This window comes from Bombus terrestris, chromosome 3, assembly GCF_910591885.1.
Source record: "Bombus terrestris chromosome 3, iyBomTerr1.2, whole genome shotgun sequence".
NCBI lineage: Eukaryota > Metazoa > Arthropoda > Insecta > Hymenoptera > Apidae > Bombus > Bombus terrestris.
Window position 1 is genome coordinate 11,047,834 of NC_063271.1, and position 16,823 is coordinate 11,064,656.

The following is a 16,823-nucleotide window of genomic DNA, read 5'->3' on the forward strand; positions in this document are numbered from 1 at the left end:
TTCTGATATAAATGATTTTATTTGTATGCACTTCAACTATTGACTTTTATATAAATATGGAGGTGAAACATAATATATTGAAACTCATTGAATGAATGCAATAGAATATATTCAGTACTTTATATTGCACGTTTTATGTCTTTCTAATAACGCATTATTGCTAATATGAATTTGTTGAAACATTGGTTAATTTCACAATGAGCAAGATGTTATTTAGATATGTTTTTTTTCCTTTTTTTTACTAAAAAACAAAGATATACTAATCTTGCTATTATTTAATTTAAATCTAAGTAATTCGTAGTACCATCAAAAATATACACGCATATAATACTAGAAACTTGTACATTATAATATTTATAATTATCATAAAACTATAGTAAATTATGTAACGGTACGACATGTTAGAGAATAAGGACATCTCAATATTTTTCCATTTAGTTTTTGCATAAGAATGCATGATATGCATAATTGAAAACTATCTACAAAATAGTTTAAAATTTTTCAAGGTTACATGTACATCACAATAAGATTTAAGGCTCTGCAGCCATTCTATTTCTTGCTGTTTCCCTCGATCGATTATGTACTTCTGCTGTTCTTAAAGTAATACCAAATATGTCTTCGTGATAACGATTTTCATCCTAAAAAACAATTATATAAGTAATTGAAATCGAATATTTAGTAATAAAATTGTGATATGGCTTACGCGTAATGATAACATATACGCCTCGACCTGTTTATCAGTCATTTCACCACGAGTCTGTATAATATGTTTCAAAGTTTGATAAACATCTTCTGCCATTGTACAATCGCCACAAACATAAAAATGACCTCCTTCGTACACCAACATATCATAAATTTGTGAAGCTTCTGCTTGAATTAAATCTTGTACGTATGTCTGTTCAAATTAATATAATTATAATATTTCAAATACTACAAAGTAATGTTACAAATTGTTTAAAAAACATTTTAAATTGCAACCTTTTTCAATCCAGGTTCTCGTGAAAGAGCTAAGAAAACTTTATCTAAAACGCCAACCTTTACCATTTCTTCCTTTTCTTGTCTGTACAAATCTAAGCTTCTTTGACGACAACCAAAAAATAACCAGACATTTCCGTACTCAAGATCTACAAATTTTGTATTCCATATTTATTTTAAGAATATTATAATATGTCATAAACTATGATACCTGGTTGATATTTCATTTGTGCGAGGCGATGATGCCAGAAACCACGGAAGGGAGCAATTCCAGTTCCCGGACCGACTAGTATCATTGGTGCTTTTGGTTCGATTGGCATATAAAAGTTAGGTGCACTAAATATAAAAAGAAATATATCATATTTTACATCTGCTAAAATTATATTAATAAAAGTTGATTTTACAAATATGAACTTACCTACGTACAAATACATATAAAGGTTCTCCATCTGATATTTCATGTAGATAATTAGAACAAACTCCATAATGAACTGGCCCAGAACCGCCTAATTTTTTACAAATAATTATATTTTTAAGCAAAATAAGGTCTTTAGATAATTCAGGAATTGTATGTAAAATTAGATACCTTGTGTTTTATATTGTACAACAGCGACGGTAAGATGTATTTGTCCTTGATGTACATCCGGAGAAGAAGAAATACTATAAAATCTCGGTTGTAAAGGAGTTAAATGGAGTAATAATAAGGGCGCAAAAGGTTTCACGGATGGAAATTCATCTAATACTTCTACTAAATTGGGGAACTTCCAATGTCTCCAATCCTCATATGCTGCTGGATCCTATATTTAAAAAGAAGAAAAGATTTTCCAGATTTTTTCATGCTTTTGGTAATTAAATTTTTTTAAATTGAAGATTAATATAATATTTACAGAAGCTAAAAGGTTGAGTTGAGCTTGTTCTTTTGGATTTGTAGCAATCGACGCAAAGTATCTAAGAAGGTTTGGGGTTGGTGGTATTGTGATATCTAAAAATCTTTTCAGTAATATTCTCAAGGAATTAGGAAGATATCTATCATGTGCCATCCATGTTTTCACGATTCCTAAGTAACAAAGAAAAAGAAATTTATTACTACTGAACAATAACGAGACTTAATATTTTCAATAATGTTAATGCTAACCATTCGGTGTGTGGGATTGCTTCTGTATTTGCAATTCAATCGGTGTATTTGGATCAAAGGGAGTTTGTACTCGTTCCAAAATTGCTTCTACCAATTCTGATCTATTACATGCGAAAACTCCCAAATGATCACCAGGTTTATATTGTATTTCCATACCTGCTATATCATCGAGTTCCAGAAGTAATGTAGTTCCACTATAAAAAACAAGATCGTGAAGTCAAAGCTCATTGTATAATTATAAAATTATTATTTAAAATATATCATTACCTCGACGAATCACCGCTTAAATTTGTTTTTCGGAACATATTACAAGTAGTCACGTTTCTATTGTGACATTTGCTTAAAGCTGAAATATTACAATTATAAAATTTATAATTTATAAACAGTTATGGATAACATACCTTTTCCAATTAGTTGTGGTTCAGCTTCTACAAACCGAACAGTAGCTGCCGACAAAGCTTCTGAGCCTAAAGATAAAGCAACTTCAAGTAAAGTATCATCGTCATCTAAGCAGAAAGTTTCACACGCAACCTGGAATTATTATGAGGAATGCTTAAAAGTTACTGCATAATAATATATAAAAGATTATAGTAATAGGATACAAACAGCGAAAGTATCGGCTGCCCATTTCCGAAACGTTTGTTCCTGTCCACACATTTCATCTCCTTGCGCCAATTTCAACAGTCGTTCTCCGCCTAATTCGCCTAACAAGTTATCCACATAGCGACCGAATGCGCAAAAGTTTGGATATGCTGATGATCCCAATGCGAAAACAGCAAATCTATGAAAGGGAATATAAGCTTCGTTTCACATTTATAAATTAATTTTAAATAAATATTTATACCTGACGTTACTCAAAGGACCAAAAGTGTCTTCCGTTTGAGAATCTGTGGTAGAACCACGAAGTGAATCCAGTCTATCCAGTTTCTTCGAATTGCTTACTTCTGTCTGACTATTTGCTTTAATGAATGATTTTGAGGTCGCTAGGCTGAAATTACGGTATAAATCATTATGATTAAATTTAAGAATTTCATTTTATTATTTTAAGTGTATAAATACCTTATCTTATTGCCACTATTAATGTACGTTTCATTCATTTTCATTGCATACAAATTTTGTGCGAAAGCCTAGAAGATAAAATATATATGAAACCATAATTTGTTTCAATTTTTTTATACAAAAGATATAAATTTACTTCGCCATTTTCTGGGGGATCACCGTTCCCAAAGGTGGATGTTATAACCAGTAATAAAGCTTCGTGTTCTATGTTACTGATATCATAATCCGACATACAGAGTACCTAAAATTGATAGCTTCAAGTATTTTTCAGACGTTATTTCTTTAAAATGAACTTACTGAAACTGAAAGTTTTGTGATATTTAATTAAATAATGAATACCTGGGAGTGAAAAGCATGTCCTAATAATTCGCTAAGTTTCTCAGCGTACATCTGTGAGGTGCCAGTTTCCGTAGCAAATAATACTGTAGCTTTTATTCTTCGAGATAAAGCTCTTCCAAATAATTTAGATGTAAATTTTACTGCTCTTGCAATTTGCTTAAAATGAAACTTTCGCCTTGGCTTTTTAGATGTTGATTTTTTATCTCGACCCTTTTTCCAAACATGTGTCTTCCAAGCAGGTTCCTATTATTTTACAGTAAAGAAATATAATAAATATACAATAGAGATGTGGTAAATAACTTATTCAATAAAAACCTGAGCATCATACGATGGCTTCAAATAATACAGGGCCATCTCTTGATGAAACACAGGTGTAGCTGATCCTGATATCGGTGGTACGATCCAGAGCCAATCGGCTGGACATCCATTTCTTAATCGCATCTCATTTTCGTAATGTTTCATGAAAGATTCCGAAGCGGTATGGTGATCCACAATTGTCACATTTTTCATCTAAAAGATTTATTATTAATTTTTATAAAAAATGTTGAATATTATTATCGATAATTTATATATACATACTTGAAAACTATACAAAACAGCAACATTAGCTTCTATCATGGCTTTGTCTTTCCATAACGAAGTGGATGTTCTTGTATCTAATCCCATATGAGTTGCAATTGTCTAAAAATAAAATTTATTTTAGCACATTTCTCTAGAAGAATGAATATTAAAATTCCGTAAAATATTTACTTCTAGTAAATTATATCGTTGAACATCGCATAAATCCCTCGACCCAATTTCAGTGCTCATGTACCACCCATTGAATGGTGCGGCTGTAAACTCCAGACCTCCGCAATCGAATACCATTCCAGATACGGCAGGAACTGCGAACCATTTTAATTCTAATTTCTCAAACCAATCGTATCTAGAATAGAACAAGTAAAAATTATTTGACATTAATAAATTTTACAAAAATACATTAATAACAAATAAAAATATTTACGTTGGATGACTAAGAGGTACTTCAAGAACAAGTTCGCTTGGAATATCGAAATAATCAGGATCATGGCCGTTTGCCGACAATACCAACGGCAATATGTCGAAACGAGTGCGTGCACTTCTCCAACCTAGTTTCATGCATAGCTGTAAAAACAGTAAGTTGATTGATAATTTTAAATTAGAAATAGAAAAGACAATTAGAATTAATCAGCTTACTTCGGTGAACTCAACGTTCGCAGGATCACCAATTATGGTACCGTCTGGATTTTTATATCCCGCATAACTTATTAGTTGTTGATTCCACACTCTATAATCGTGTTTTCCATCTGTACGTTGCGGAAATATAGTTATCGCAGACCTAAAAATAATAAAAATAAATAGTACGCATTCCATGGAAAATTTTTTCAATTGAATTACCTAATGTTTCCTTTGTTCGTACTGTATTTAATGTGATTGCACAAAGCTTCAAACATGCCGCTGGTAGTCGTAACGTAACGACAATCAAACACCTATAATAAATGAATATCTACATATGTATGAGAATTCGTGGAATGTCATTCTAGTCTGTTATTAATTTTATACGTGAATTGAAACAAATTGCATAATGTAGAGAAGATGCAAATTCATATTTTTATGGATATAATTGAAAAACGGATTCTGAATTTAATTCATTAAATACTATAACTATATAAATATTTTGGATAGTTTACGCATTTTGATATATCTTTGCTTATTTTTAACTTTATAAATTATGCGTATTCTGTGTATTTTTGTACCTTTAAATTTTTCATAAATACATAAAAATCCGATGTCTAGTTGTAATTCTCTATTTACTCCCAGGTGCTATATCGTTAATTATTATATATTCAGCTTTGTATTAGTAGAAACGATCTTGAACTTGATAGAAGAAGTTTCCTAAACTTATACTGACTATATCTTTAATTCTTGAAACAAAAGTTTTGATTGATCAGGACATATTGACACATATTGTCACATACTTGTAATTTAGACCATTGAATACGACCGATGCATCTTGTGGCATTACGCCACGCTAGTTTCGCTCCGAAAACTAATTCAGTTTCAGTTAATTGATAAGTGCTAGTAGCCATAACTTCCTTTTGCACGCTTTCCCAACGAATACGATGTGCTTCGCTGTTTAATCTATTTTTTAAAGGAAAAATATTACTTAACAACTTGAATATTATAAATGTCATCGTATAAAATATGCTATAAAATATAGAAATATAAAATATGTTTTAAATGCATTGTACCTTCTGATGGAAGAAAAATATTGTTCGAGAAAATCTTTCGCATGCACAAGAGTCTCTTCTCTCGAACGGGCTTCTGTTCCATGAATCGGTAGTTGCATAACGCTACCGAGACACACTTGACCAGAGCATAATGTTTTCTGAAGAAAGTAACAAAATTAAGTAAGTATTACATTTTTTCTAAAAAATGGAAGTTTTTTAATCGTTTACTTAGGTCGTTATAAGTAGTAAAAAAAGAATATTATTAATTAAAAATAACAACTTCACGTCTAAATCAGATTATTATTATTATTATTACACTAATCGCATCGTATATTCAAATCAGTTTAATCTCTAATCAGTTATTTACCAGTTTCATATAAATTGGATCCCCAAGAAAAATATTATGTTTCATTTATTTGAATTATTTCAAAATTCGATCTCTCGACTGTTTTAAGCAGCATAATTACATTACATATACTTCGGTTCATAAATATTAGGACATTTGCTAATTTTGTACACTGTAATGATTAATCTAGATTGTTAGAGAAATAATTAATCGGTTAGAATTTTGTATTTGTATAGAATAACATTATTATCTAAAACACATAAAAAGATTGTAGAGAGAAAATTATAGAGAGATAGTAGAAGAAAATTATTCGTAAAAATTTTATTTTTGCCATCTATACAATTCTTTGTTCTAAAACACACAGAAAGAATTTTGATGAATTCAATAGCTAAAAAAATAACTTATGAAATCATCTCCAACTGTATATGTATATAATATTAACTATAATAATATTAACTATAATTCTAAATATATATATATCTATAATATTACATATAACTGTTATTAATATAATTATAATATAATCGAAAACCTAGTAATATGAACATCTAAATAGTAACTAAAACAGTAACTAAGACATATGATGAATATAAATAAAGATAACATTTAAATTTATTATATGAAACTTGAAGTCGAAAAAGTATGAATTCGTTACGGTCTAACGAAGTTCTAAACGAGGATTAATAGATTACTAATGATCTGTCAGAGTTTTCCTTATTCTCCTGTAAGTGTTCTAATACTTATGAACGAATGTAAGTATACATATATCCGCGCAACTAGTGGACCACCGAACTCTCGTTTTTCGATAGTATTGACTCGCTCTGTTACAAATTCGCCCACACTCGCAGTCTTATTTGAACTCTCATGTTATTCGCTACCGTGCAATTTCCAACGTCAAATATAGCCCGAAATTTCCAAATAAAAAATTCCCCAAGATAGATACATTAAAAAAAGTAACCTACAAAACACGCAAATAAAAAATTAAAGAAGCAGAAGGGAATGAAAAGGAGAAAGCAGAAATAAAAATTATTTATACTTGTAAAGTGTCTCTTTCGTTATATGTACCTCCGCATTTCCAGCATGCAGGGAGTCAAAAGCCTCGGTTTTGTAGATGAGGTTACGCAGTTTCGTCGGTTTCTTCTGACAAGCACCCGTTGTCTCGTGCTCCTTCATCTCGACGTTATGATTTTTTTGCTTGACAAAAAGTGCCCCTGACTCACCTGTCACCGCTCTGCTTGTATATTAGGCTGCCGCGGCACGTATACTGGCTCTACTTCCTTTCGCGAGCATCCCCGTGAGAAGGGAGAGATATTTAGCCCCTTCCAACCAGCAGTACCTCAGACTCCGTGAAATCTCACATGCGCTATGGAGCTGCGCCATTGATTTACCGCGCCAATATGTTTCAGCAAACACTCTGCTATCATACATTTCTTTTTCAATATTTTAGCCTCAAACATTTTTCCGTTACGTTTATGAGAAATTATTTTATAATATATCAGAAATGTCTTGAAATTTAACTTTATCTATTGATGTAATGATACGTATGAATGAGTAAGTAGTCAATATTTTAGTTCTCAATATTTTTCTGCTATGTATATTTATAAAACAGTTATTTTATAATATATTGGACCTGTTTTGAAATTTAACTTTATCTGTTGGTATAATGATATGTATAAATAAGTAAGAATGTTTTAAATGATAGGTATCGTATACGAGTTATAATACTATCCTGGTCGTTTGCCACAGTTTAGGATGAAATGAAGAGTAAGGAAAGTAAGAGAGAAAACAAGAAATATCGCAAAATATCTTTATTGAAAAAAAATTAATGAATGAAAAAAATGATTAGTGAAAGATTAATATTTATTTTTATTTATGTTTTGTTCCGCTAAAGAATGCATATTCCCTCTTTTTAACAAATGTATTAAATCTTTAAAGAGCTATCTTGTAGAGATATTTTGAACATTATAATCATTGATGATGTGATAGTTCCACAGTCCCAGTTCTCACAAACAAAAAAGTCTTATAAAGTGGAAAATCACGAAAAATGGACATTCCTCATTTTTCTCCTTATACTTCAAATGTGATCACTTAGCAAGGAAGAGATTATTTAGTCAAAATAAACGATATGAAAAATATATATATATATATACAGGAATGATTTATTATTGATATCTATTAATTTTACATATAGCTAAATTCAGAGACTCATTTCAAAAAACCAATTTCAAGAAGTTGTTGAAAAATTATTGTTATCTAATACGTTAATCACTAATACTACAATATTAGATATACATTATTAAAGAACTCCTAGTATAGACTCTCCTTTGTTAATTGACAAGGTTTAGTCCTGACACGTAGTCGATTATTAAGGTGCTTTTGTTACGTGGACCATAAAAATGCGCATTCGATTTAACGCATGGTTACCTATTCGAATGGTCGATGATTAATCCCGTATATCATAAAATTTTTATTGATATATGTTCCGACTGTAACACGTGCGTTCAGTAACTAATTGAACAGAATTATGATGAATATAAAAATAGAAAGACGGGGAAATTTTACTTACTATTGAGATGTTGAAATAAATGATATAAGCGATATAAATGAAGAATAAGGAAACAGTATATGCATATTTGTTAGCTTTGATATTTAAATTGTCTATTACTTGAATTTCGTGTATTTTCAGAATTGATTAGCTTTATGCATTTAGAAGAACATATAAATGGTAAAAATGTATAAGATTAATTAATAAAATTACGAATGTTAATTTTTATATTTTTCAATTATATAAAAATTAACATTTTTTTGCGAACATAATAGTACATATTTTATCATAGACCTAAAAGTTAAAATAATTTTTGCATTTACAACGTTTACTATTTAAACTCTACAAATAGAGAAAAGATTATTTTTAAAAAGTATGTTCTTAAATAATTTGTCTTCCCCTAGAAAACACGATCAAATTACATGTATATATATATAATGTTTTACTTTATTGTTATTAGAAGATGTTAGTATTTCATGTAATATCGATTAAAGTTTAATGCACAGGATATCGATAGTGCTTGTACTTACTTACGTAGTAAGGTCCGAAATTAATCAGCCTACTTATAGGGTCGTTTCTACTACCGTTTGTTATTTCATATCTATTTTTAGAAAAAATTTATCATATTTTTTACAATCAAATAATAATCTTTGTGGAAAAATAATTTTATTGATAGAAATATTTATCTTCATATAGACAAACAATTTTGTATAATATAATTATTTTGATTTAATGATATTTATATAATATCATTATTACAGGAATTCTTTTGTTAATACGTAAAGTTTGTCACATTGTCGGTTAATTTTTGTTTACGTTCTAATTCAGTCACGATCGCAATAAATGCAAAAGATGCAGCAAGAGGAAGAGAGTCGCAGATTTGAATTCGCATCTTGCAACATAACTCCAAAAAATTTACAAAGAACGCCACGAGATGCTGGTAAGCTCTAGCTACCTATATTTCGATTTGTGAACAATAAATGAAGTTGTAATTGTTTTATAGGATCTGAAAGGAAAGATATACTGTCGGAAGTTAAACGTAGGATTCACTCTACTCCTCAAAATAGTCCAAATAGACATCCGAAAACTCCCCAAAGTAGCGGTATAATATTTTCATTATAATAAATTTATAGTTAGATTTTCATGCATTTATACGAAATATAAAGGTATACAGAAGATATACAGAATATATAATATATGTAAAATGTCCAAAGTAAAGTACTCGTTGTAATTTTTAATAGATGAACCAAGTCTTTGTTTAAGCTCTATTCGTTTAGCCTAATTTATAAAAATATAAATTTGCACAATTATCCGTGATCTATTCATAATATTATATAAAAGTAACATAAATCATTTTAGCTAAATACTAAATGTATGAAATGTTTTACCGTAGGGTCTTTTAGAAAAGACGTGAAATTGCACTTAGAATGCACAAAGCGAAAGATTCCGTCTCCTCATAAGGAGAGCCTCGAAAAGATTCAGAAAACATCTCCAAGCGGAAAATTCGTCAATACCTTAATAGGACAGTGGTACAAACTTACGGGTGTTCGAACAGCATTGCCCCAAACAGTAGTAACTATAATTTTTGTTCTATCGTCCATTCTTTATTCATGCATCTATATCAAGCATTTAAAGACAATGGAACAACAAAATTCAAAAAGAAAACAAGTTTGTAATCTAAAAATATTATAAAACAATGGAGACTTATTAAACGGGCGATATTACTTTCAAAATTGTTCTATTGTCATTTATTCTACTAAAAAGTCATTATTGAAAAATATTGAATAAAGTTTAATTATTGAACAAATGTTAAATAAACAGACACAAGAAAATTCCATCACAGAAGAAATGAGGCGAATGTATGGAATTGAAGAACGGAAGATTCAGAAGTTGCAGAAGAAGCTGCAAAGTGCTGAAGAAACTATATCTTCACTTTCTGCATCTCACGAGGCCGAGCTGCGAGCTAAAGAGGACATTTTGCAACAGTAATATATTTATCATAGGTTATTTATACATTCCTTGCAGTTAAAGAATGATTGCTATAGAAGTATTAATGTTTAGGTTGAACAGCGATTGGGAATCAATTACTAATTATTATGATGAAATATCGGAGAGCCTGAAGGGGTTTCAGCAGCACAAGGATAATTTATCAAAGTTATATAACGACGTCATTATTACACAACAGTCAACGGTGAAGAAGCTACAACAGGAATTAAGTACTATGAAATTGAAAGGTACATAGATACGTAAATTTCACTAGAACCTTTGTTTAAATGTATTTGTTTTAATTTTGGTTAATATATTTTTGTATAGATGATGCACAGAGAAATATTGTTAGTACAATTGAAAACAAACTAAAGGATCAAGAGAAAAGGTACTTAGGAAAAATTTATCAATGACTTATTATACAAGTAATGATCAACTTCTGTCTAATTCATTATTAGGATACATGGAATGATGATTGCTGAGACCGAATTGAAAAAACAATTCGAAGATATGAAGGATAAATCAATTTCAGAAAAAAATTATTTGCACAATGTTCATGCAGAAGAAAAAGTAGAATTAATGAAGGTCACAAATATAATATTTTTGATCTCTACAGTTTTCTTCCTTTTTACTTTAATTTTCCTATTTTGAGTAGAAAGACGTGTACAATCTTGACTCCTCCGAAGGAAGGAAAATATTTTACTTGTTTTATCACCATTGTTATCATAGATGTAATAAACGTGTGAAATATTGTAAGCGATTATGATTCCAGAAGCAAGAAAATCTCACGTCGATGAATCAAGAACTGCAAGTGCAATTACAGAAGATTACGGAAGAAAAACAAGACCTAAGTATCGCGTTAGCTGAAAAAGACGATAAAATTATAAAATTGCAGGAGGAGATCTCTACATACAAGTAAGCGTTTTGTGAATTTAGATTAATTAAATACATATTTTAAACTCTATTACTTTATTGGTTTTGCGACAGAAATAAAATCGGAGATTTGCTTTATCGCAACACAGAATTAAGTTCAAAATATGAAACATCATTCGGAAAAGAAGGAGAATTATCAAAACAATTGCAATTGAAAACAGAAGAAGTATAGTGATCTTATGATTTCCTTTAAATGTTCTTTTATATATAATAAATACATTCTACACCCCACAATAGGTCGAGAAATTACAAGAAAATTTAAATACGAGACAAGAACTAGAATCTAGTTTAGCTCAAGATCTTGAGATAATTGACAATAAATACCGTAACGTGCAAAATGATTTCATAAATGTAGAAAATGAATTAAAGGAGACACAAGTTCGTAATTTAAATCTTGAACAGTCTTTACATATTATGAAACGCGATAATGAACATAAGATAGTAGAATTGAATAGAAAAATTGAATTCTTAGAAAGAGAAAAAGAACGAATGATTTTAGAGAAGCATTCAAAAATACAGGTATAATTTTAAGAAATAACTAAAAGTTGTACATTTACAAATAGACACTCAAATTCATTTCTTGCATATAGGAACTGGAGCACGCTTATAACTTATTAAAAGAGAAACACGAAGGAGAAATAACATCCTTAAAACAAAAATATGATGTTAAATTAACAGAAATGACGAAAACAGTAACTACACAACATTGTGCCTTTTTAAAATTAAATGAAGCTTTAAACAAAAAGAACAAAGATAATCAAAATAAACAAACAAATTCTGATCAATGTACAATAGCAAATCGTAACAAACTGCTAGAAAACTTGGGAGCAAGAATGCAACCACTAGTAGAATCTAACGATAATGTAATTGAAACAAGAATTAAAGAAATAGAAAGCCAAACGCAAACAAGTCAAGTTCGTGAAATGAAAGAGCAACAATTTCAAGACCAAGAAAATGGAGATAGGTCGAAAGCTACATCTAAAGATAAAAACGAAATGTCGGATCTGGAACAAGATATATATAACTTTAGTGATATAGAAGTTAACAATGAATCACAAACTGTAAGTTATACATATAACATGTTAACTTTGTGTGTATAAATGAATTTATATTGAATTTATATAATTATAGGTATTGTCACAAAATAGGAAACTCCGATTCCAGTTAAATTCTCCAACAAAGGTGAAATTTATTGTTTAGTATTACTCTTTTTAATAATACAAGATAAAGCAAAAATAATACTATTTTTATAGATTGTTGAATATACAGAAAACTATTCTAATTTCTCTCAAGATAAAAATATAACGCAATCGAATATAAAAATAAAGAAACAGCAGGAGAAAAAAAATGAAGTAATATTTTCAGATAAGTTTTCTTTGAAATTTCATATATTTTATATCTGATTAATAAAATTAAGATATTATGTTATATAAATAGGATAAAAATAATTCGATGGTGAAAAAAAGAATATTTAAAACTCGTGGCACTGGATTACGGCAATATGGAACTACGAAAAATCTTCAATATGGAACTCTTGGAAAAATTTCTAAAAAATAAAATTTTATATAATATTATCATTAGAATTATTACATATACATTATTATTACATACATATATTATTATTACATATAGGATTATTACAAAATGTATAATTTCAAATTTCAACAATATGTTTTTTCATAATCGCTTAAAATGTATTTTCTCAATATAATTACAAGTATGTTAATTTATCACTAATCAATTTGTAGTGGTTAAATTATGCAGATATATAAGTTGTATAAGTATACACTTTATTTGTAAGAGTTACAGATATGGTTAAAAATATATAAACACATAACAATTATTCACAAAAGAAAATTTTTTTCAATAACAAATAATAATAATACATTCAACCAATATATTCATTAACAAAATATACATAATACTTCATCGATGAATACATAACTTATGTATAATTTTGGCTATTTTACATATGCAATATATATATATTTCGGATCTGGAACAAGATATATATAGCTTTAATATTGGACCCTCTATTTCTATTATCTTCCAGGTTGTTGTGTCCATATTTAAACGATGTAGCATATTAGATTTAAACATTCCGCAATATTTAATCAAATCTATATACATGTATCCTGATTCGAACAAGATAGTATTTACTTTTTATGTACTCTTTGATTTAAATATCATTAAATTTTGTATTATCCTTTTTATTATTTACAGTAATACTATTTTATCTTAATTGTTTATTAAAGTGGTAGAACAATCCCATTTCATAGATCTTTCGACAGCCATTTTCCACTTAGAATACCTTAAATCTCTTTCTGAAATGTAAAAATATGAAATTATTATTAACTTATTCTCTTTTGCATTCTATTCTTTTATTCAAAAGAATTATTACCATCGTCTCCAATTTCTGGTGAAAATGTTGTAACTTGCGACGCGTCTACATCGCTGATATCAATAATACCTACTCCAATACCAGCTAATATAGCTGCTCCTAATGCTGTTGTTTCTACCATATTGGGTCTCACTATATACATTATTAAAATGTTATTATTAAAATATAAGTGAAATATATATATTCATTGCAGGTAAAGGTGATATCAATGAAAAATGTTACATACCAACATTTATTCCTGTTAGATCAGCTTGTAGTTGCATAAGCAAATTATTTACTGTCATTCCACCATCAACTTGTAAAGTTGTTAGTTTCGTTCCGGAATCTTTAATCATCGCTTCTAAAATATCTCTCGTCTGAAAACAGACAGCTTCTAATGCTGCCCGGACGATATGATATTGTTGTGTATCTTCAGTGATGCCGCAAATCACTCTAGAAAATGTACGTATTTTGTAATTTACAATATCAAAAAATAGGAGTAGCGATCTCCTGAAATATTATTATTACGGTCTACTTACCCTCGCGCATCTTGTTGCCAATATGGTGCGTATAAACCAGAAAATGCAGGTACAAAATATACGTCTCCAGAATTTCTCACACTTTCTGCCATGTCTTGAGACTGTGTAATATTAGCAAATAGTTGTATGTTATCACGTAACCATGTTAAAGCTGCCCCACCTATAGCTACTGAGCCTTCCAATGCATAAATTGCTGGTTCTTTACCCATCTTATATGCAATAGTTGTTATAAGACCCTGAGTTGAATCTACTTTCTAAAATGATAAAATGAATTAGTTTTCAGTAAAACGTATACTACACAATATATGGATTGACAGAAATAAATACATACAACATTTCCAGTATTGTAAAGTAAGAAACAACCAGTTCCATAAGTAGCCTTTGCTTGTCCAGGCCTTAAGCATAATTGACCAAGAAGTGCTCCTTGTTGATCACCTACACACTTACATGTAAAGGTAAAGTATGTTAATTTAATCAATCAAATTTGAAACAAAATTAATATCTGGATATATTATTTTAAATATTTACCCCTGCTATAGGTACACCAGCAAGAACTTCTGGATTAGAAACTATTCCATATACCTCAGCACTAGATCGTATTTCAGGCAGAATATGTTGTGGAATTCCAAAAAATTGACATAACAGGGGATCCCATTTTAGTGATTCAATATTCATTAACATTGTGCGAGATGCATTTGAAACATCAGTTATATGTAACTGACCTTTGGTGAGATTCTACATGATATAAATATAATTTATTTCGTTGATAAATAAATTATGAGTGAATCAATTATTGTGATATTATGTAATAATATATGAATAAAAATAAATAAATGAACATACCCACATAAGCCATGTATCAATTGTTCCAAAAGCACATCTTTCTTCATCAACTGCATGTTTAACAGATGGTACATTATCAATAAGCCAACGTATTTTGAGAGCACTAAAGTATGGTGACATTGGAAGGCCACAAATAGGTTTCAAATAATTTTTGTTTCTTGTTTTATTAGGTACACTGTCTAATATACCTTCTAAAGTTGTGGTAGTTCTAATATCTAGCCATACTATAAAAAATAATATTAATTTTATTTTAATACTCTTACATGTGTATAATATATGTTTAAATATATATGCTATGAATACAAAAATATCTTAATAATAAACCACATACTTTACCTATTGCATTGTGTAATGGTTCTCCTGTATTTTTATCCCACATTAAAGTAGTTTCTCGTTGATTGGTGATCCCAATTGCTTTAATATCTGACACGCTCATGCCGATATCTTTTAATTTTTCTATAGTCTTTTTGATACATTCTATAACAGCTTTTAAGATTTCTTTTGGATCTTGTTCCACCCATCCTTCTTGTGGATATTTTTGTTTAATTTCAATTTGGTGTGATGCTATTACTTTCCTACGTAAGACATCAAACACCTAAAAAAAAAAATACATTGCACTATGCTTTCTGTATTATACATCATTTTTCTACATATACTCTACTACTTATCATAAAATAAAGCTACAATAACTTTTATATAATTATAAATAAAAATTTAATGAAACAACGATCAAAGCAGCTTATAAATTTTAACTTACAAATTCATAAAAAAACCTAACAGAAATTAAAATAAAAATCTTAATGTGGAATATGGTTAAATACGAAAGTAAATATTGTGGAAAAACAACCGCATGAACACAGTCTGTATGAGTTCAAATACCATTCAGAAATTTCAGTTGGCTGTCAGTTGTTTTTATTGTTTGAATTTAAACACAAATGAAGTTTACTTACTAAGAATCTAGCGCTACTCGTCCCTTCGTCAATTGCTCCTATGAATGGACCCGTGCGATTAATGTTTTCAGGCATATTCTTCCTTCTTTTTCTCACTTGAAGTTCGTTATTGGGAAAAATATTTAAGTATATATAATATTTGCAGAATGACCTATGTTCAACCTTTATTCTATCATGTTACATAATGATACGTTCGAAATATAAAACTTAATCAACGATAACAGTGTACATTGCTAGTAAAATTAAACGAATTACTTATTCATTTTCTTTACCGTATATTTCTTTATTGATCGCATTTCGAATCTACTTTATAGTAAACAGTACACTAATTTTTTACAACATTATAGTCTGTGAATAATAAAGAAAAAAATTAATGAAATATTTTAATATATCGCTTATTTTGTAAGTTTGTTAAATATGAGAGAAATAATTTATATATTGACTCCATGTGGCACATTTTTTTTCCTTTTTACTTAAACGTAATATGTATAGGAATATACGTATAATATAATAGCTATAGAATAATATAAAAATTATGAATATT

The 16,823-nt window shown here is 29.2% G+C and overlaps 3 protein-coding genes across 4 annotated transcripts; 1 reads left to right on the top strand and 2 right to left on the bottom strand.

The window, feature by feature from the left end:
* Nucleotides 1–92: 92 nt before the first annotated feature.
* On the bottom strand, nt 93–7,415 carry LOC100650517 (nitric oxide synthase, salivary gland). Its single transcript, XM_003394536.4, has 24 exons — nt 7,169–7,415; nt 5,779–5,915; nt 5,506–5,668; nt 4,925–5,016; nt 4,724–4,865; nt 4,512–4,651; nt 4,259–4,433; nt 4,088–4,189; nt 3,824–4,018; nt 3,509–3,751; nt 3,306–3,410; nt 3,170–3,237; nt 2,955–3,098; nt 2,717–2,891; nt 2,512–2,641; nt 2,378–2,456; nt 2,111–2,304; nt 1,863–2,032; nt 1,562–1,772; nt 1,394–1,481; nt 1,187–1,311; nt 979–1,124; nt 704–895; nt 93–638 (listed from the first exon to the last, which is right to left on the bottom strand). The coding sequence occupies exons 1-24, from the start codon at nt 7,274–7,276 to the stop codon at nt 531–533; spliced, it is 3,432 nt and encodes a 1,143-aa protein (XP_003394584.2). The 5' UTR covers nt 7,277–7,415; the 3' UTR covers nt 93–530.
* On the top strand, nt 5,850–13,200 carry LOC105667189 (interaptin). 2 transcript variants are annotated; one of them, XM_020868564.2, is made up of 15 exons: nt 5,850–5,937; nt 9,477–9,588; nt 9,652–9,750; nt 10,042–10,220; nt 10,470–10,633; nt 10,710–10,882; nt 10,962–11,022; nt 11,093–11,219; nt 11,407–11,549; nt 11,622–11,733; nt 11,805–12,086; nt 12,158–12,628; nt 12,699–12,749; nt 12,821–12,919; nt 13,005–13,200. In XM_020868564.2, the coding sequence occupies exons 2-15, from the start codon at nt 9,492–9,494 to the stop codon at nt 13,122–13,124; spliced, it is 2,178 nt and encodes a 725-aa protein (XP_020724223.1). In that variant the 5' UTR covers nt 5,850–5,937; nt 9,477–9,491; the 3' UTR covers nt 13,125–13,200. The 2 variants fall into 2 exon arrangements, with proteins under 2 accessions (XP_020724223.1, XP_048260206.1); XM_048404249.1 differs by lacking the exon at nt 5,850–5,937 and having other exon boundaries at nt 9,408–9,588.
* A 136-nt stretch (nt 13,201–13,336) lies between these two features.
* LOC100650271 (glycerol kinase) lies at nt 13,337–16,670 on the bottom strand. The gene is made up of 9 exons (XM_003394534.4): nt 16,280–16,670; nt 15,666–15,924; nt 15,330–15,553; nt 15,015–15,221; nt 14,818–14,928; nt 14,487–14,740; nt 14,195–14,400; nt 13,969–14,100; nt 13,337–13,891 (listed from the first exon to the last, which is right to left on the bottom strand). Exons 1-9 carry the CDS (start codon nt 16,352–16,354, stop codon nt 13,806–13,808), a joined length of 1,554 nt encoding a protein of 517 aa, XP_003394582.1. The 5' UTR covers nt 16,355–16,670; the 3' UTR covers nt 13,337–13,805.
* Nucleotides 16,671–16,823: the final 153 nt, after the last annotated feature.